The sequence below is a fragment of the Astatotilapia calliptera genome, chromosome 12 (assembly GCF_900246225.1).
Source record: "Astatotilapia calliptera chromosome 12, fAstCal1.2, whole genome shotgun sequence".
Lineage (NCBI taxonomy): Eukaryota > Metazoa > Chordata > Actinopteri > Cichliformes > Cichlidae > Astatotilapia > Astatotilapia calliptera.
Window position 1 is genome coordinate 8,613,467 of NC_039313.1, and position 19,059 is coordinate 8,632,525.

General features: G+C 42.8%; 1 protein-coding gene across 3 annotated transcripts in view; it reads left to right on the plus strand.

Moving 5' to 3' along the window:
* LOC113033094 (TNF receptor-associated factor 2-like) overlaps positions 1-19,059 on the plus strand; it is a 39,745-nt gene that overhangs the window by 3,176 nt on the left and 17,510 nt on the right. For 2 of the 3 annotated variants that reach the window (XM_026186442.1, XM_026186444.1), the window contains exons 3-7: positions 2,076-2,154; positions 2,497-2,595; positions 17,381-17,542; positions 18,453-18,527; positions 18,656-18,730. In XM_026186442.1, the coding sequence (XP_026042227.1) occupies positions 2,076-2,154; positions 2,497-2,595; positions 17,381-17,542; positions 18,453-18,527; positions 18,656-18,730 (490 nt within the window). The remainder of the gene's footprint in view (positions 1-2,075; positions 2,155-2,496; positions 2,596-17,380; positions 17,543-18,452; positions 18,528-18,655; positions 18,731-19,059) is intronic. The other variant, XM_026186443.1, reaches the window with a different exon arrangement.

Below are 19,059 nucleotides of genomic sequence, written 5' to 3' on the forward strand. Positions count from 1 at the left end.
GTCCCCTTGGCAGAAAAACAGCCCCATAGCATGATGTTTCCACCCCCATGCTTCACAGTAGGTATGGTGTTCTTGGGATGCAACTCAGTATTCTTCTTCCTCCAAACACGACGAGTTGAGTTTATACCAAAAAGTTCTACTTTGGTTTCATCTGACCACATGACATTCTCCCAATCCTCTGCTGTATCATCCATGTGCTCTCTGGCAAACTTCAGACGGGCCTGGACATGCACTGGCTTCAGCAGCGGAACACGTCTGGCACTGCGGGATTTGATTCCCTGCCGTTGTAGTGTGTTACTGACGGTGACCTTTGTTACTTTGGTCCCAGATCTCTGCAGGTCATTCACCAGGTCCCCCCGTGTGGTTCTGGGATCTTTGCTCACCGTTCTCATGATCATTTTGACCCCACGGGATGAGATCTTGCGTGGAGCCCCAGATCGAGGGAGATTATCAGTGGTCTTGTATGTCTTCCATTTTCTGATGATTGCTCCCACAGTTGATTTTTTCACACCAAGCTGCTTGCCTATTGTAGATTCACTCTTCCCAGTCTGGTGCAGGTCTACAATACTTTTCCTGGTGTCCTTCGAAAGCTCTTTGGTCTTGGCCATGGCGGCGTTTGGAGTCTGACTGTTTGAGGCTGTGGACAGGTGTCTTTTATACAGATGATGAGTTCAAACAGGTGCCATTCATACAGGTAACGAGTGGGGGACTGAAAAGCTTCTTACAGAAGACGTTACAGGTCTGTGAGAGCCAGAGATTTTCCTTGTTTGAGGTGACCAAATACTTATTTTCCACCCTAATTTACGAATAAATTCTTTACAAATCCTACCATGTGGATTCATGGATTTTTTTTTTTCACATTCTGTCTCTCACAGTTGAAGTGTACCTCTGGTGCAAATTACTGACCTCTGTCATCATTTTAAGTGGGGGAACTTGCACAATCGGTGGCTGACTAAATACTTTTTTGCCCCACTGTATGTTATACTTACTGAGGCATTGTATGCCAAATGTTCAATGGTAGTTTGACATTGCCACAGTGTAGGGCTGGGCGATATGACCCAAAATTCATATCTCGATATTTTTTAGCTGGATGGCGATATAAGATATATATCTCGATTGTTTTTTTTTTTTTAAAGCCATAAGTTAAGAACAAAAAGAGAGTTCTTAGTCACACTGTGTCCCAGATGTCACACAGGCACTTTTATTTACATACAGCGTAGATGTACATGAAGAAATTACTCAAAAATAAATTATCAGCATTTATTAAATAATCATGGTCCATAAATAAAAGAAAACAATGTTTTTTTTGTGCATAACAAAAAGCTCACAATTGTGCAGTCAAAATGTAAACTAATAGACGCTGAGCATAATAACAAAGAGACAGATTTCACAGCTGCACCACGTCTCTGAACAGGTGCCATTTGTGGTCCTTATACACACAGTACGTATCACTCCGCGAGGCTCCTCCTCGGTAGCCGTAATCCTCCGACAATCCATCAAGTGGTGCAGCTCCGTAGCTTAGCAAAGTCATATTAAAACATTTTTTGACAGATTGCTGAGCGCTGTGTCCCACATAAAATCGGTTCGCGGTCAGTAAGCACAACCAGAATTCATACATAAGGCGCGCTGTCGATTTTTGAGAAAATGAAAGGATTTTAGTCCGTGCAGCCCCTCCTGGCTGCATGTCGTTAGCGTGGTTAGCTCGTTAGCGCGGTTAGCTCGCTAACACGTTGACGCCATCCAGCCCCACGCACGGTAACTCGCTAACGGAGATTTTCCGCTTTCATCTTGTCATTGCCTGCAGGTGAAGCTATGGGGGAGGGGGAGTTGTGTTCAGTGAAGGAGAGGCCAGGCCGAGTAACGTTGCGTAGAGACAAAAGTGGACGAAAGAGAGGCAAACCTGCGGCTCCACAAGTATAATTATAACGTAACATAGACTATATCGATATAAACGATATTGTCACATCTTATATCTCGTATGAAAATATATCGATATTTTTAAAAAACTCGATATATCGCCCAGCCCTACCACAGTGTTTATTATTTATGTGTGTTTTTTTTTTTCTCTTTGGAAGTTGTGGACCACAGAAATGCAGTGCATGCATCAAAGAAGACCTGTTTGAGGAACCCACCTCGATCCTTAAGCAAGGTGGTGTAAGTACATTTTATTACAGTTCCACTTTATTAGCATTTTTAGCAGTTTTCTTAATAGAGTTTGGCCTGGTTTGGAATTTTTATAAAGCACTGTAATGTCATGGTCATTGTTTCTGTTCAAATCTAATGGCCTGCAGTTTAGATCCAACACAACAGAAACTTTGTGACTGCTCTATAGGTCTTAGCAGTAACAACAATAGATGGAACAGCTATAGCCATTTTATCCTCTGACCATATGTCCTGAATCTCCCTGAAAAATGAAATTGGTGCATCCTGGCTTAATCTGAACTGAAGATGCAAACCAAACAACACTGACAACAACCTCCTTTTTTTCCCACCCAGGCTTTCCCTGACAATGCAGCCCGCAGAGAAGTGGAGGCCTTGGCAGCTGTCTGTCCCAATGAAGGATGCATATGGACTGGAACTGTCAAAGAATTTGAGGTGATTTCAATCAATCAATCAATCAATCAAAGCTTTATTCGCCACATGCAGGTTGCCCTGCAGTGAAATGGGACCCCCCCCCCCCGACCTTACACACACAACACAGACATTACATGGGGATACAAGTCGGAGATTGGTAGCGTTACAGAAAAAACACTGAAATGTACACTACAATGGGAAAGTACAAGAGGAAAAAAAGAGACCTCTACTCATGCTGTACTTCCATGGTAGGATAGCATGAGAACAGGAAACAAAAAAACTCCTCTGCACAAAAAGCACCTAATGTCCACAGCACAACATCGTGACAGTCGTTATCAGGGAGTGTTTGTTCGGCTCCGGCCTTGAGCCCACAGCTGGCGTCAAAGGGGTAGCCGCATTATAATGGTGATTTTTCTTTTACAAACAACTCATGAGAATTTCAAGCTGTTTTTAACACTCCGACACCGACACTGGTCTCTCAATCTCCCGTTGGATAGCTGCGAGTTTCTTCATGATGTTATTTACCTTCAATTCTGTGGTCTTTTCAGTCTTTTGCTCACAGAGCAGATTCTGAGACCTCACGACCGCAGCCAACTGATCCGCGATGTAATCCAGCTTCTGCCCAGAGGTGTTGTTCCGAGTGGATTCTTCCCTGATGTAATCCAATGTACGCTCAGAGGTACTCAGTGAGCCTTCACTGCAGCCGTTAGCGCCTCCAAGCTCTTAACCATGCTGCATTCAGTGAGTCCTTTCTGAGAAGCCGCACCTCGTCCCATCGTTTCAATCCCAGCGGGCAGCCTTGGGGGGGTTTGAACAGCCGGTTCCGCTTTCTTAATTCTCCAACAAGCCAGGGCCAAGCCAACTCCGATCAGCAAGAACCCTGTTATCATGGTTCCGAATAGGTAGATATCTTCAGCGTCCTCAATCGACAGTCCCGCCAGGCACACGATCCTCCATGTCTGCCACCCGTCCATCGTGTATCCGGCAGGGAAAGTCCCTCCAGGGCCCAGACTTCTCATTGAGAAAAGGGTGTCAATAGCATTTAGAGACCAGTGCTCTTTATATTGGTCAATAAGAGGACAACAGTTCAGCATGTCATCCCCCGGCCCTCAGAGGAAATTTGGGAAGCGACAACATTGAACTAGTGTCCTTTGTTATTGTGGCACAAACAAGAGAGAAGCAGATCCAGCGTAGACTAGGACAACTCCCCTGCCAAAAGATGACAACGCTACAAAACATGAGGTTGGCAGAGTGATAACAAAACAAGAGACACAACATACGAAAGAGACCTTCAGGCCATTTGACAGCTGGCAGAGCAGGGGAAGAGGGAAAACAGCCCATTGTCTGAAACCTGCAGGAATGAAACCATTGTTTTGTGTGTGGAGATCATGGACACTAAGCAGTGGGATGCTTAAAGCATACCAAATTTCAGGGAAACAAGACAGTCTTTTTTAAGCGAAAGCCAGAAGCCTGTCAGCAGGGCCTTCCAGTAAGCATTGAACCCAAGCAGCTAAAATCATATCAGCCGACATCCACATTCTCAATTATACAGTAAGACCACGTCAAGAATTTCTTGATGAAGACCTTGATCTTTATGCAGTTAATGTCCAAAACATCTCCTATGATTGTTGGGTAGAGCTCACCGTCAACTTGGCAGGGAATAACAATCCCAATCTCACCATTCAAGCCCCCTTCTTGGTTAGCCAGCTGTCACTGCCCCAGACTTTACTAGGAGCTGATGTGCTCATCAAGAGACAAGAACTTTAAGGTGATGCTGGGGCTGCACGATTAATTGTTAGAAAATCACGATCTCAATTCATACTTATGTGCGATCTCATTTCCAAATGACGATTTAAAAAAAAAAAAAAAGGAAAAAAAAAGGGAAAAAAAAGAAGACGACTGATAGGTTTATAGCTTGAACCCATCCGCTGGAACGTTGAAGACAATATAATTACACTGCTAAGCAAGACACAAATAGGCAAAGTTCTTCATGTTACTCGTGCACGGGAGAGACCGGACAGAGTGCCGTTCCTCCACTTGACCCCAGTTGCTCTCGTCCGTTCTCCCGTACCACTGTCCTTTTATTGAGGTTACATGAATATGCATAGGTTCATTAACATGTGATGTCTACATACACACAAAGAGTACCTTGCCTGTGTGTGTGTGTGTGTGTGGGGGGGGGGGGGGGGGGGTACTGCTGATCAAAGGGTCATAAAAGCACACAAGCAAACATCCTTGGTCAGGAAGAGGGTAGACCCCCCCTCATCCTAGATAACACAGTAAGGAAGTCCAGCAGTTCATTTATACACAAAAAGCACTTAGACTAAAACAGACGTAACTACGTTAATCCTATCATAAAACAATAAGAGAAGGTATGACCTCTCTCATGCTCCCAGGATGTAGGTGTGGAATGCACACCAAGCCTCTGTAGCCTGTTAAAGATCACACAACTTATCACTACACAATTGATTATACACCTCTAAGCATCTATGGTTAAATATTTCTAAGCATAAATGACAATCAACAATACAAAACCTAACAACGACGATTGTACCGCATTTTGATCTGGGACGTAATCTGCATGAAAACAAGCGCTCACTCTTCCTGCTCAACAAATGACAAGGGCGGAGCCTTATACCACGTGATACAGAAGCTGGCTGCTAAAATTGGCAGGGAAAAAACAATGGAGAGCACGTCAGGGATGACGAGAAAGTGACAGGAGAAAATCCGTCCCGGTCAACCACTCAAACATCAATAACGGGAACCTTATACAGCGCTTCCCTATACCCGTCGAACTCCCGCAGGCACAAAGAAATTACGGAGGCTATTACTTATCACCTGACCAAAGATATGGCTCCCATCAACACTGAGCAAAACGAGGGATTTAGGAAAATGATCAACACCCTAGACAAACGCTACACAGTGCCGTCCCGCAACTATTTTTCTATTGTTGCACTACCTGCTCTATACACGCAGTGTCGAGCAACGGTGGAGACGGAATTTCAAGCTGTACAACATTTTGCGGCAACGACAAAATGTCAGACATTTGTTGTTTTTATGTTTATTTATTGTTTTTATGTTCAGTCTCAACTGTTACGAAGTCGATGTGCAGTTAATAAGTGCAATAAATGTTTATACTGGAAAAGAAAATCGTGAGAGAATCGTGATCTCAATTTTAAGCAAAAAAATCGTGATTCTCATTTTATGCAAAATCGTGCAGCCCTACGTGATGCCATTGCCACAGTTGTCAACCTCTTATGCAATGCCTTTGTGATGGGGGGAAGAACAGGTGATGGCCATTGTTTGTTTCACCCAGTTTGGGCAAGTAAATATTGTGACCCAGCTACAGTAAGAGTAGGACAAACAATATTCTCATTCCAACTGGAAGAGTGGTACAGGTGTTGTGCAGAGTACCCCCAAACTTTGACATCTCCGATCCCCTTGTTTTGTAATAACCTACAGAGGAGGACAGTGTCCTAGCACAGCTGAGTTCAGGGAATGGCCTTCTGGAGGTCCAGAACTCCAGTCACCGTTGTGTCAAGGTCCCGATCTCTAACCACTCAAAACAAGAGATCACACTACCAAGGAGAACACTTCTCGGTACAATTCAGCATGTTACCAACCTTATTAAGATGGGCCCACCAGAGACACAAAAGACTGTTTCCACACAAACCAAAACAATCACAGCTCAAAGGCTTGAGGTAAAAGAAGATTTTCAAGAACTGTTGGTAAAAAGATGGATTTTTAAGTCTGATTCACCCTGTTCTGCCCCATTCTTATGTGTGAGGAACAACCGTAGCTCCCTACACCTCTGTTGATTATCGGCTTTTGAATAACAAAACAGTGAGCGACTGACACCCCCTCCCTCGGACTCCACTGACTCATGGTCATGCAGCTAGTTTTTGATATTGGATCAGACCTACCACTAAGGTTTCATAGTAGAACAATTAAGGTGCTTGACAGCTTTCATAACTCCTTGGGTGGACTGTATAAGTGCCTAGGCCGACCCAACCAAAAACAAAGCTGGCAAGGCAGCCGCTGTTGTTTTTTTGTTTTTGTTTTTTTCTCTCTCAATGATTACATCCCCAGGTTCAAATATCCCACCAAACATCACCCTCAGGCAGTTATCTGGTATTGGTCACTCAAGAGCCCCAGGGGAAACCTGGCAGAGAGACTAAATTGCACACTGCGTTGTAAATGCTATGGACTCTGGGAGAAAAAGAAAAGGAGAACTGGAAAGACCACTGTTACGTTCCCCTGAGGGGTCTAGGCGGTGAGGGGGAAGTAACAAAAGGTGTCCAGGTCAGAAAAAGGAGTCAAGGAGGCAAAAGGGTTAAATTAAAGAGTTTTATTAAAGTAGCTCAACTAAGAGAGACGGACAAGCCGCTATCACCATTTAAGAAAAACAAACAAAAACTCAGGCGTTGGTCAATAAAGCAAAGTCAAAAGGAAAGCGCAGCTCACTAGCTGGAAACCACAAACACAGCTCACTAGCTGCAATCACCACAAAACACAGACAGCTCACTAGCTGCAAACACCACAAAACACACACAATGCCTTCACTACAGAACTACACACAAGCGAAAGAGAAATGTGTTGTGTCAAAAAGTCAACCATTAATTGAAAAGCCCACACTCCCCCCAGTCCTGCCTGCTCAGAATCTAGCCTGTCCTAGCTTCTGGAGCGTACCAGGCTCGAGGCCACTTTAAAGGCGAATCATCAAGTGCCAAAAGGCACCGACAAGCCTACCCCCAACAGAGAATTAATCCCCACCCGGGTTTGCTCCGAAAATAAAAAAGGCAAAACAAAAAAACGAGTGTCCGAAGGAAGAGCAAATGCTCAGCTAGACACTCCCCTGTGCTAGCCGGGGAGAGCAGCAGTTGCCAAATGACCTTCACACAACACACAAACACCTGTACGCACTTGTAATCAACCCAATTCCTTTCATTCCGATCCCGGACGAGCCCCCACTTTGTTACGTCCCCACATAAAAGTCTAGGCGATGAGGGTGGGGGACAGTAACAATTAGATCCAGGTGGAATGAAAAGAACGCCAGGCAGAGGTATTTAACATAAAATAGATCTTTATTGTAGGCAAACACCTCAATAATCATATAAATGGCAACAACAAAAGGAGACAGCACCGCTGCTATAATAAGAAATCAGGGAGGTCAACCCAAAGGGGTAATGACCACTCAACAAAGAAAGCAACAGTAAGGTTTCAACAGAAAGAGACAGCAACGCTGCTAACAAACAATATCCAAGCAGGCCACACAAACTAATGAAGGCCGCCGTCACTCATGGGCAATCACTGCTCAGTTAAACACTACTCACAAAGAGCCACACACCAGAAGGCTGGTCATACGCAGCAGGCTGTTCCACACCTAAGCCAGTAGCACGCTCTGACCAGCACAGAGGAAATCCACCAGAAACCTCTCCCTCCTCCTCCACACTGCTCTTCTCCAGCTTATATCACCCCTGAGGGTAATTGGTTGTAATGAGAGCAGATGAGCAGCAGGTGTGACCTAAAGGAGAGGGCAGGGGCAGAGAGAGACAAGGGGAGGGGCCAGAACGAAGGAGGAGGAGAGAGAGAAGACAACACCACGCCCACACACTCCCACAGCCTCCCAGGATGTAACAACCACCTACCACATATCATTAATGTGTACAACTGTACAAAGCATGAGGCTACAGGGCTCTTCCCCTACTACTTGTTTTATGGCCATCATCTATGTCGCCCCATTGACCTCCTTTTTGGACTCTAAAGATCAGGAGGCTGAAACACCAAGTGGTTATGCCAAGAAGTGGACAGGAATGATTCAGGTATACTGAATAGCAAATGCAAACGGGCAACGAGCTCTTATTGTAAAGGACTTTATGACAAGAGTGCCCTCCATTGTGGGGATATAGTTCTTGTACACAACCTCATTGAAAGAGGAGGTCCTGTGCAACTTAGACCCCTGTTGGTAACAGGACATCTACACTGCGAAAGAACAGATAGGGGACAACCCTGTCTATAGATTATGCCCAGAGAGAGAAGGTGTAGCAGGAGGTACCGCAACCTCCTGCTACAGGTGAATGACCTGCCAATTGAGCCCACACAGTCCTGCTGCAAATAGATTAAAGCCACAGATGAAAATGAGGAAGTCATCAGATCCCTCAAAATCAGCAGAACGGGCACGGAGTTGGGATTCAAGTTACTCTGAAGGAGGGGAAGATGTGTCTTATTACTGGCTGTGAATACCTGTAGAGACCTGTGTGTTCACATACCCACCCATTCATTGGTCAACACGTATATCAGGCTCACCCCGCTGTGGGTTTTGCTGAAATCCACCCATGGTACTGTACTGACCTGTGTTGCTCTCACCCACACTCTCACCATTTCAGGCCCCCGTCAACCCTCACCAGTCACATATCCAATCCTGAACTACTGAGACAGACCTAAGCATATATACACACTCTATCAGCATTTCAAACTGCCCCTACTTTATAGTGTTGTTTTTATAATATCTGTTGGGTAATATACACTGTTTATTCTGACATGGTTCATATAAAATTTTAATTGTTGGTGGCTTGGATCCTTATGGTCAATTGTCAGGAGCCACTTTATGATGTTGAGGAGTATCTGGCACACAAAAAATGGTATGACTTTTGTGTTCATATAGTCATTTTAAGTTCTGTGTTAATTTTACTTGTGTAAGCCATGACAAACAAAATATTTTTGTATTGAAGGTAGAGCTGGGCGATATAAGATTTTTTCATATCACGATATGTTTTTTTCATTTCAGGCGATAACGCTATATATCACGATATAAGCCAAATAACTATATTTGTAGGATTTAAATGTGCCGTTGCTCACAAGTAAAATGTGAAATAATCAGCAGCTTGTTTTGATTTAAATATTTATTTCCCATAATAAGTTCAACAGGGTAGATGTACTTAAGGAACATGAGACTTTTTCAGATAAATAAAGGCAAATATTGCAAACTACACAAAAGGCAGCCGCTAAAGCGTTTAAGTTTCAAAATACAACAAACAAAACAGAATAATTGTCAATTCCACTTAAAAACAAAATATTAATTCTAAAAATAAATCCTAGTTTGTTTTACAGAAGAACAGACAAAATTGACTAACTTTTGTCAATATCAAATAAACTGAGAACTAAAAGGAAATTCTCAATCTCTCCTTGTTGTATAGCTTAGCTTTTCAAACAGTTTTAACAGTTACTTTAGTCTGACAAAAGCCGAATGACGAATTAGCGCTTCCAGTCAGAGATTGAGCATGCACCGCTTTATTGTATTTCCAGACTTGCTTTTGGCACAACAGTGTGCGCTACTCTGTTTTTTGTCAGACTTGAAATAGCCGAAATACCTTCTATTACCGCGGAAGCACTAGCTGGTAGTCGGGCCGTACGCGTGTCTTAGTGCAGTTGAACATAATCCACAAAGTCCGCTTGTAGTTGAAAAACAAACAGGCAAACATTTATTTCCACAGTTTGAAATACAGTGATCCATTTGAATGTTCCTGTACACTGCAAACACGGTAAGAAACAGTTTTTCTCCACAGCTAGTTAAAGCCCCCGTAGCTCCACACTGCCCGTCGCGAACGCTCCCCCCGTGCACAGTTACCGTGTGTTAAAGGAACAGTACGTACAAATTAAATAAGGCAAGAAAAAATACAATTTAACTGCAAATCTTACGCTAAACAAATTATAAAGTAAAAACTGAAATTCCCCATTATCTTACACTTATCCTTATCCAAAATCATTCATATTATTAAGAAATATAGACTCTGTGCAATCTGACTAAACTAAGAGATGATTAGACCTTTATCCTATACATTCCCGACCGCTAATTGTTCTATAAACTTATAAACAATTATTAACAATTTGGCACAATGATCAAGTTCAACAACATAGGCATTCAGTCCTTAGAACATAATTTCTTCTGATGTCAGAGGTCACCAGTACATGACATACCGTGGGAGTCCAGCCTTTACCACTGACTCATACTGCTTCTAGGAGCAGACAGACCTTAGTGATCGGTCTATCGAGTTCACTGGTCTTGGTCTTCACACGAACCCTGCAAACAAGGCCATGTTCATCCGGCATGGCTTGAGTGACTCTACCAATGAGCCAAGAGTTTCTCAGTGCTGTTTCGTCCACGAGCAAAACGATGTCTCCAGGCACAAAGTTCCTAGACACCCGTGTCCACTTCTGCCGTGTCTGAAGCTGAGGCAAATACTCTCTCACCCAGCGCTTCCAGAAAAGAGCCCCCGTAGCTCCACACTGCCTGTCGCGAACACTCCCCCCGTGCACAGTTACCGTGTGTTAAAGGAACAGTACGTACAAATTAAATAAGGCAAGAAAAAATACAATTTAACTGTAAATCTTACGCTAAACAAATTATAAAGTAAAAACTGAAATTCCCCATTATCTTACACTTATCCTTATCCAAAATGATTCAAATTATTAACAAATATATACACTCTGTGCAATCTGACTAAACTAAGAGATGATTAGACCTTTATCCTATACACCTTCACACTACGGAACTTCTATGGCTCTTCCGGCAATCTCTCCGGCATTGGAACCATCATCTGTGTTCTCTTCGGTAACCTTCGGTCACGCTCTCGGTTGATTTTTCTCTAGTCAGCACACTCATTTCCTCCATTACCCAGGCGGCACGGCGGCTGGCTGCTTCCCAAACAAATACACATGTGCGGCTTGGCACTTGTGCTGTACGTAACAAGTCACGTGACGTGACGCTGCGGCTGTGATTGGTTCGGCTCTGCACTACTTAATTTGCATTGGCTGTCCTTTTTTTTTTTTTTTTTTAAGAGGACAAGCGAGATGAGGCCTATCGCAATAGTTTAATTTTTCTATCAAGAAAAAGTTATTTCACAATACATATTGTTATCGTTCTATCGCCCAGCACTAATTGAAAGAAATTAAGTAATTAATTATACCTGTGGTGACAACAGATGGTTATTTTTTTAAAATCAATGATGTAAACGGAGAGTGGAACCAGCCGAGCAGAACCAATGCATTCTGAAATGATGACATTGAACCAGTAGTATGTGGCAGGGACTAAACACGATCACAGACTTTAGAGGGAAAACCAGCACACCGCAGACCACGGCCTCTCTGTGTGAGGATCTAAACGTATTCTACGCTAGATTCGACACAGCGAACACCATGAGACCGGACAGTGTGCGCACCGCGGATGACGTCAGTGCACACACTGTGTCTGAGGAGGATGTGCGGAAGTGCTTCAGGAAGGTGAACGCGTGCAAAGCTACTGGTCCGGACGGGATTCCCGGCCGCGTCCTCAGATCATGCGCGGCTCAGCTGGCTGGAGTGTTCACACACATCTTCAACCTTTCCCTCTCTCTGTCTGTAGTCCCAGCCTGCTTCAAAATGGCCACCATCGTCCCTGTACCCAAATCCTCCACCATCTCCTCACTGAACAACTGGCGACCTGTAGCCCTGACCCCCATCGTAAGCAAATGCTTCAAGAAGCTGGTCAGGGACTTCATCTGCTCTGCACTACCCGACTCACTGGACCCTCTACAGTTCGCATACCGCCACAACAGGTCCACTGATGATGCCATAGCCCTGACACTACATACTGCCCTGTCACACCTGGAGAAGAGAGACACGTATGTGAGAATGCTGTTTGTAGATTACAGCTCAGCATTCAATACCATCGTTCCCTCGAAGCTAGACAGGAAACTGCAGGATCTAGGACTGAGCAGCTCCCTCTGCAGCTGGATCCTTAGCTTCCTGTCTGACAAACGCCAAGTGGTCAGACTGGGCAGCATCACCTCATCCCCCATCACACTGAACACTGGTGCTCCACAGGGGTGTGTACTGAGCCCTCTCCTATACTCACTCTACACCTACGACTGCACAGCCACTAACAACTCCAACATCATTGTGAAGTTTGCGGACGACACTACAGTGGTGGGTCTTATCACCAACGGTGATGAGACGGCCTACAGGGAGGAGGTCAGCGCCCTGACCCACTGGTGTCAAGACAACCATCTCACACTCAACGTCGCAAAGACAAAGGAGTTGATAGTGGACTTCCGGAGGTGCAGAGAAGTACACACCCCCATCACCATCAACGGCGCTGCTGTGGAGAGAGTGAGCAGCTTCCGGTTCCTTGGTGTACATCTGGCTGAGGATCTTACGTGGTCAGTACACACAAACAAAACAGTGAAGAAGGTGCAGCAGCGCCTCTTCTTTCTCAGGAGACTGAAAAGATTTGGCATCCTCAGGACCTTCTATCACTGTGCCATTGAGAGCATCCTCACTGGATGCATCACCACCTGGTATGGCAACAGCACCGCCTACAACTGCAAAGCTCTCCAGCGAGTAGTGCGGTGCTCTGAACGGATAATTGGAGGTGAGCTTCCCTCCCTCCAAGACATCTACAGGAAGCGCTGCCTGAGGAAAGCGGGGAGGATCATCAAGGACTCCAGTCACCCCAGCCATAAACTGTTCAGACTACTTCCCTCAGGAAGGAGGTTCTGCAGCATCCGGTCCCGAACCAGCAGACTGAGAGACAGCTTCTTCCACCAGGCCATCAGACTGCTGAACACGTCATAGACACCTCAGCTTCACTACTGGAACTTCAACATTATGGACTCCATACTGTACAGTAATGCCACTGTTTTGCACATGTCTCAACTCTGTATATTTTTATATATTTTATTTATTGTTTACTCTATTTAATTTGTAAAATATGTGTATACACACACACACACACACACACACGTAGAAAAATATTTAGTATACACATCCAGAAATGCATATACTATTATATATTGTACATATATTTATTAGTTTCAGATGTAGCCATTCTTGTATTTTGCTTGTTTACGTTATTGTGTTTTGCACAACTCTGTTGCTTGTGAAGCTCGCACACGAGAATTTCACTCACATGTACTGTACCAATGTACCTGCACATGTAATGTGACAATAAAAGTGATTTGATTGTGATTTGATTTGATTTGAGTATCATTTGTTAATTTGGAATAACCAGTTTTGTGACATATCTATATATGTACAGTATATATTGTATGTACAGTGGGGCAAAAAAGTATTTAGTCAGCCACCGATTGTGCAAGTTCCCCCACCTAAAATGATGACAGAGGTCAGTAATTTGCACCAGAGGTACACTTCAACTGTGAGAGACAGAATGTGAAAAAAAATCCATGAATCCACATGGTAGGATTTGTAAAGAATTTATTCGTAAATCAGGGTGGAAAATAAGTATTTGGTCAATAACAAAAATACAACTCAATACTTTGTAACATAACCTTTGTTGGTAATAACAGAGGTCAAACGTTTACTATAGGTCTTTACCAGGTTTGCACACACAGTAGCTGGTATTTTGGCCCATTCCTCCATGCAGATCTTCTCGAGAGCAGTGATGTTTTGGGGCTGTCGCCGAGCAACACGGACTTTCAACTCCCGCCACAGATTTTCTATGGGGTTGAGGTCTGGAGACTGGCTAGGCCACTCCAGGACTTTCAAATGCTTCTTACGGAGCCACTCCTTTGTTGCCCGGGCAGTGTGTTTTGGATCATTGTCATGTTGGAAGACCCAGCCTCGTTTCATCTTCAAAGTTCTCACTGATGGAAGGAGGTTTTGGCTCAAAATCTCATGATACATGGCCCCATTCATTCTGTCCTTAACACGGATCAGTCGTCCTGTCCCCTTGGCAGAAAAACAGCCCCATAGCATGATGTTTCCACCCCCATGCTTCACAGTAGGTATGGTGTTCTTGGGATGCAACTCAGTATTCTTCTTCCTCCAAACACGACGAGTTGAGTTTATACCAAAAAGTTCTACTTTGGTTTCATCTGACCACATGACATTCTCCCAATCCTCTGCTGTATCATCCATGTGCTCTCCGGCAAACTTCAGACGGGCCTGGACATGCACTGGCTTCAGCAGCGGAACACGTCTGGCACTGCGGGATTTGATTCCCTGCCGTTGTAGTGTGTTACTGACGGTGACCTTTGTTACTTTGGTCCCAGATCTCTGCAGGTCATTCACCAGGTCCCCCCGTGTGGTTCTGGGATCTTTGCTCACCGTTCTCATGATCATTTTGACCCCACGGGATGAGATCTTGCGTGGAGCCCCAGATCGAGGGAGATTATCAGTGGTCTTGTATGTCTTCCATTTTCTGATGATTGCTCCCACAGTTGATTTTTTTCACACCAAGCTGCTTGCCTATTGTAGATTCACTCTTCCCAGTCTGGTGCAGGTCTACAATACTTTTCCTGGTGTCCTTCGAAAGCTCTTTGGTCTTGGCCATGGCGGCGTTTGGAGTCTGACTGTTTGAGGCTGTGGACAGGTGTCTTTTATACAGATGATGAGTTCAAACAGGTGCCATTCATACAGGTAATGAGTAGAGATGGACCGATCCGATATTACGTATCGGTATCGGTCCGATACTGACCTAAATTACTGGATCGGATATCGGAGAAAAATAAAAAATGTAATCCGATCCATTAAATATCACGAAAGCACCTCACAAAACTTGCAACACACCGTAACTCACCTCAGAACGTTAGCACGTCGGAGCAGTATGCATCACGTGATAGAGCGGCTGTGGCATGCCGACCTGTCAGTGGTCTGGATAGCATTTGGAGCTTCGCTAGCAACCCGGCATTTCATCTCCGACAAAGTTATCCCAAGAGAAGTAAAGCAAGTGTGTAAGTCCATCTCTGAATGTTTGTAAAGCATTCCTGCGTTAAGCTTAACAAGCGATATATGGAGCGACTGCCTCTTCTTGCTGCTACTTCAATCATGAAACTGCTTAACGATCAGCTGATCGGCTTTTCTGTCGCGAGTCCGTGTCTCTAGTTTGCTTTTGGCCCACTTTGCACCAGAAAGAGGAAACCAGCGGATAAACAACAGCAGCACGTTTAAGCTTGATCAGCTGTTGTTAGAATTTATTTAATATTACTTTCTACTCGAGGATCTTTTTCTACGTAGCTGACGCTGGTAACTGTGCAGGGGCGGATCTAGCAAAGTTTAGCCAGGGGGGCCGATAGGGCATTAACAGGGAAAAGGGGGCACAAAGACATACTTTTCTTTCTTATTCTCATTTAAAATGTCTAGCTTTTAATAAATAATTATCTTACACCCAAAGTTTTAATTTGATGTAAAATGAATAGAAGTCAATTACTGTATATAGTAACTATTAAGTCTAATATATATACCCTAGTAAGCTATAGTACTTTTTCCTTTGGGAAGGTACCATCTGTGCAGTCTGCAATTTTGTTGAAGAAAGATGTTGAATCTATTTAATATTTCTTGAAAAATAATTGATTTCTGTGCATTTTTTTTCACACTGCATCAAATTAAGGTTGATTACGTCGATTAAGCATCATGAGTTGGAGCGTGAGGGGTGGTTCCCTATTTTTTATTTATTTATTTTTGTTGTTGCTTGGAGTTGGAACCCTATTAGTTAGGTTGCTTAATATTTATGCTAAGTACTCTTTAAAATACCAGAATAGGGAGGATGGTGTAGGTTTAAGTTTATTAGATTGATCAGTATTGCTGTACTATGAAATTTTTTTTTTGCATACAGGTATAACAGAATAGCTTTAGTGTAGTTGTTGTTTTAAACTTGAGTATGAACTTATACAAAATGCAGCAAGATATTTAAAAAACAGTTTTGTTTATTAAAAAACACTATATCGGATTCATATCGGTATCGGCAGTTATCCAAATTTATGATATCGGTATCGGTATCGGACATAAAAAAGTGGTATCGTGCTATCTCTAGTAACGAGTGGGGGACAGAAAAGCTTCTTACAGAAGACGTTACAGGTCTGTGAGAGCCAGAGATTTTCCTTGTTTGAGGTGACCAAATACTTATTTTCCACCCTGATTTACGAATAAATTCTTTACAAATCCTACCATGTGGATTCATGGATTTTTTTTTCACATTCTGTCTCTCACAGTTGAAGTGTACCTCTGGTGCAAATTACTGACCTCTGTCATCATTTTAAGTGGGGGAACTTGCACAATCGGTGGCTGACTAAATACTTTTTTGCCCCACTGTATATATGTTTGCCTACTGGTGGTGGTCAGAGGGCCCGGTGGCGCCAGTGTCCAGCAGCCTCACCTCTATCAGTGTGCCCCAGGGCAGCTGTGGCTACAACGTAGCTCACCATTGCCAGTGTGTGAATGTGTGTGTGAATGGGTGAATGACTGAATGTAGTGTAAAGCGCTTTGGGATCCTTAGACTGAGTAAAGCACTATACAAATGCAGGCCATTTACCATTTATATGTCTGTATTTGCAGGAGTTTACTCTTACACTTATATTTTTTTCATCATTACCCATATGAACTTTTGCACTTTTTGGATGGATGCATTTTATGTGACTGGAATGGGTTCTATGTGGCAACAAGAGAGATTTTCCCAGGGGGCAGTAAGGCAGATCTTGGATCTTGATTGCTTTTCCACTGTAGTGTGACTACTCATTAAGGCTGTTCTGGTCGACTGAACTATTGCCTAGTGTTGAACTTGGCTCAGTCATGCAACTTCTAACTGAAAAATTAGAGTATGTTCTTCTAAAATGGTTTTAACAACTTTTTGTACATGTTTTATTTTATTTTATTACCTGGTCAGTATTCTCACCTCAAAAGGGTTTAACTTGGCCTCATGTGAGATACAACATAATACTATATCTGCTCATTGTAACGTCATCAAGTTAACCGTACAAACAATTTTATCATACAGTAATTGGACAATATGTAAAGTTGTTTTGGTCACCTACAGGCCAGCCACGAGGGCAACTGTGACTTCATGATCATCCTCTGTCCTTCCTGTAAAGAGCTCATGAGAGCCAATGAGCAGGAACGCCACAATGAGAGAGAGTGTCCGGAGAGAACGCTCAACTGCAAATACTGCAAAGAACCCTTCCTGTTAAAGAATATCAAGGTCAGGCTTCTCTCTGTTACAGTAATGCATCATAAAAAGAGCTGTTGCATTCTGAAACATTAACATGATGCTAATTTAGTTGACGTTTATGTTATGATGCAGTATATGTGATTAAATGCATATGATAAAATATTGTAATCTCAACCTTTGCTTATTACGTTTTCCATGGTATTCAGCCTTATCTTATGGCCATCTTGTCTCAGCACTTAGTCATCAGTGAAGTATAAGATATGTAGAAGTATATGGCAAGTGTGTCCAATATTTCATGGGAAATGATCTGAGCCTGGTTCTGCCGGATGTTTCTTCCTATTAAAAGGGAGTTTTTCCTTCTCACTGTCACCAAAGTGCTTGCTCATAGGGGGTCATATGACTGTTGGGTTTTTCTCAGTATGTATTATTGTAGGGTCTACCTTACAATAATATAGCACCTTGAGGCGACTGATGTAGTGATTTGGTGCTGTATAAATAAAACTGAATTGAATTGAAATGCTGACTCATTGTCACCACATACCCGTAAACACTTGTTTTTGTGCCATTACATTTGGGTTTAAATTTACCCTTCTCAGACATATTCAAGCACACAGATATGATACAAATATAGTTTTAGTGAAATAAAAGGAAAACAAAGATATATTTACCTTTAAAATTAAATTCAGTAAATTCAGTAACCACTGAATGAGCTTTCACCCATATTGTGGTATTTCAGTGATAGTCATCTGTACACCTACAAACAGGACTAACAACAATAACATCTAATTTGGCTAATTTATGTAATTTTCTTATATCAGTATGAACTACCTCTGCATGCCTTAAGGCATCTATATAGTTAAACTGGTGTTAAGTTAAATAGTTAAGGCAAGGAGCTGGACGAGAAGTGTTTTCTTTTATTCTGATCTACTTATTTTTTCAGGCTCATGATGAGATCTGTCCAAAGTATCCAATGATTTGTGAAGGTTGTGCGAAGAAAAAGATCCCCAGAGAAAAGGTACTGCAGAGATTTAAATTTTTTTTCATAATTCTGTTAGATTAATCTCATTTGCCATTTAGCTAGGGATCAAATTCTACACCGTATTCTACAGATCATTAGCTTCTTTCATATTTTTTGTTTTGCAGTATGTGGACCATATTAAGTTCTGCAGTAAATTTAAAGCTCCATGCAGATTTCATGTTGTTGGCTGCGATACGTCTGTAAGTAGACATTTTTGTCAGAATTTGCTGTATGTGTATCACCTGATCACCTGTTAACATCATAACTATTGAATCATTTAATACCTTGGCAAAATTCAACTAAATCTTCCATGTAGCAGACTAAATTTTTCCAACAGTTTTAACTAAAACAACAAAATGTAAGTACCTTATTTCTTTACTAAAATAACCATAATTTGACAAAGGTTGGGCAGTGTAAAATCTCTATTAAAAAAGTGTATGAATATTCCGCAGTGGTTTGCATATAATGTAAAGCCAAGGTATTATATTATTCAGCAGTTGAAGAGTTGGTTGCTACCCACCTGTATGCA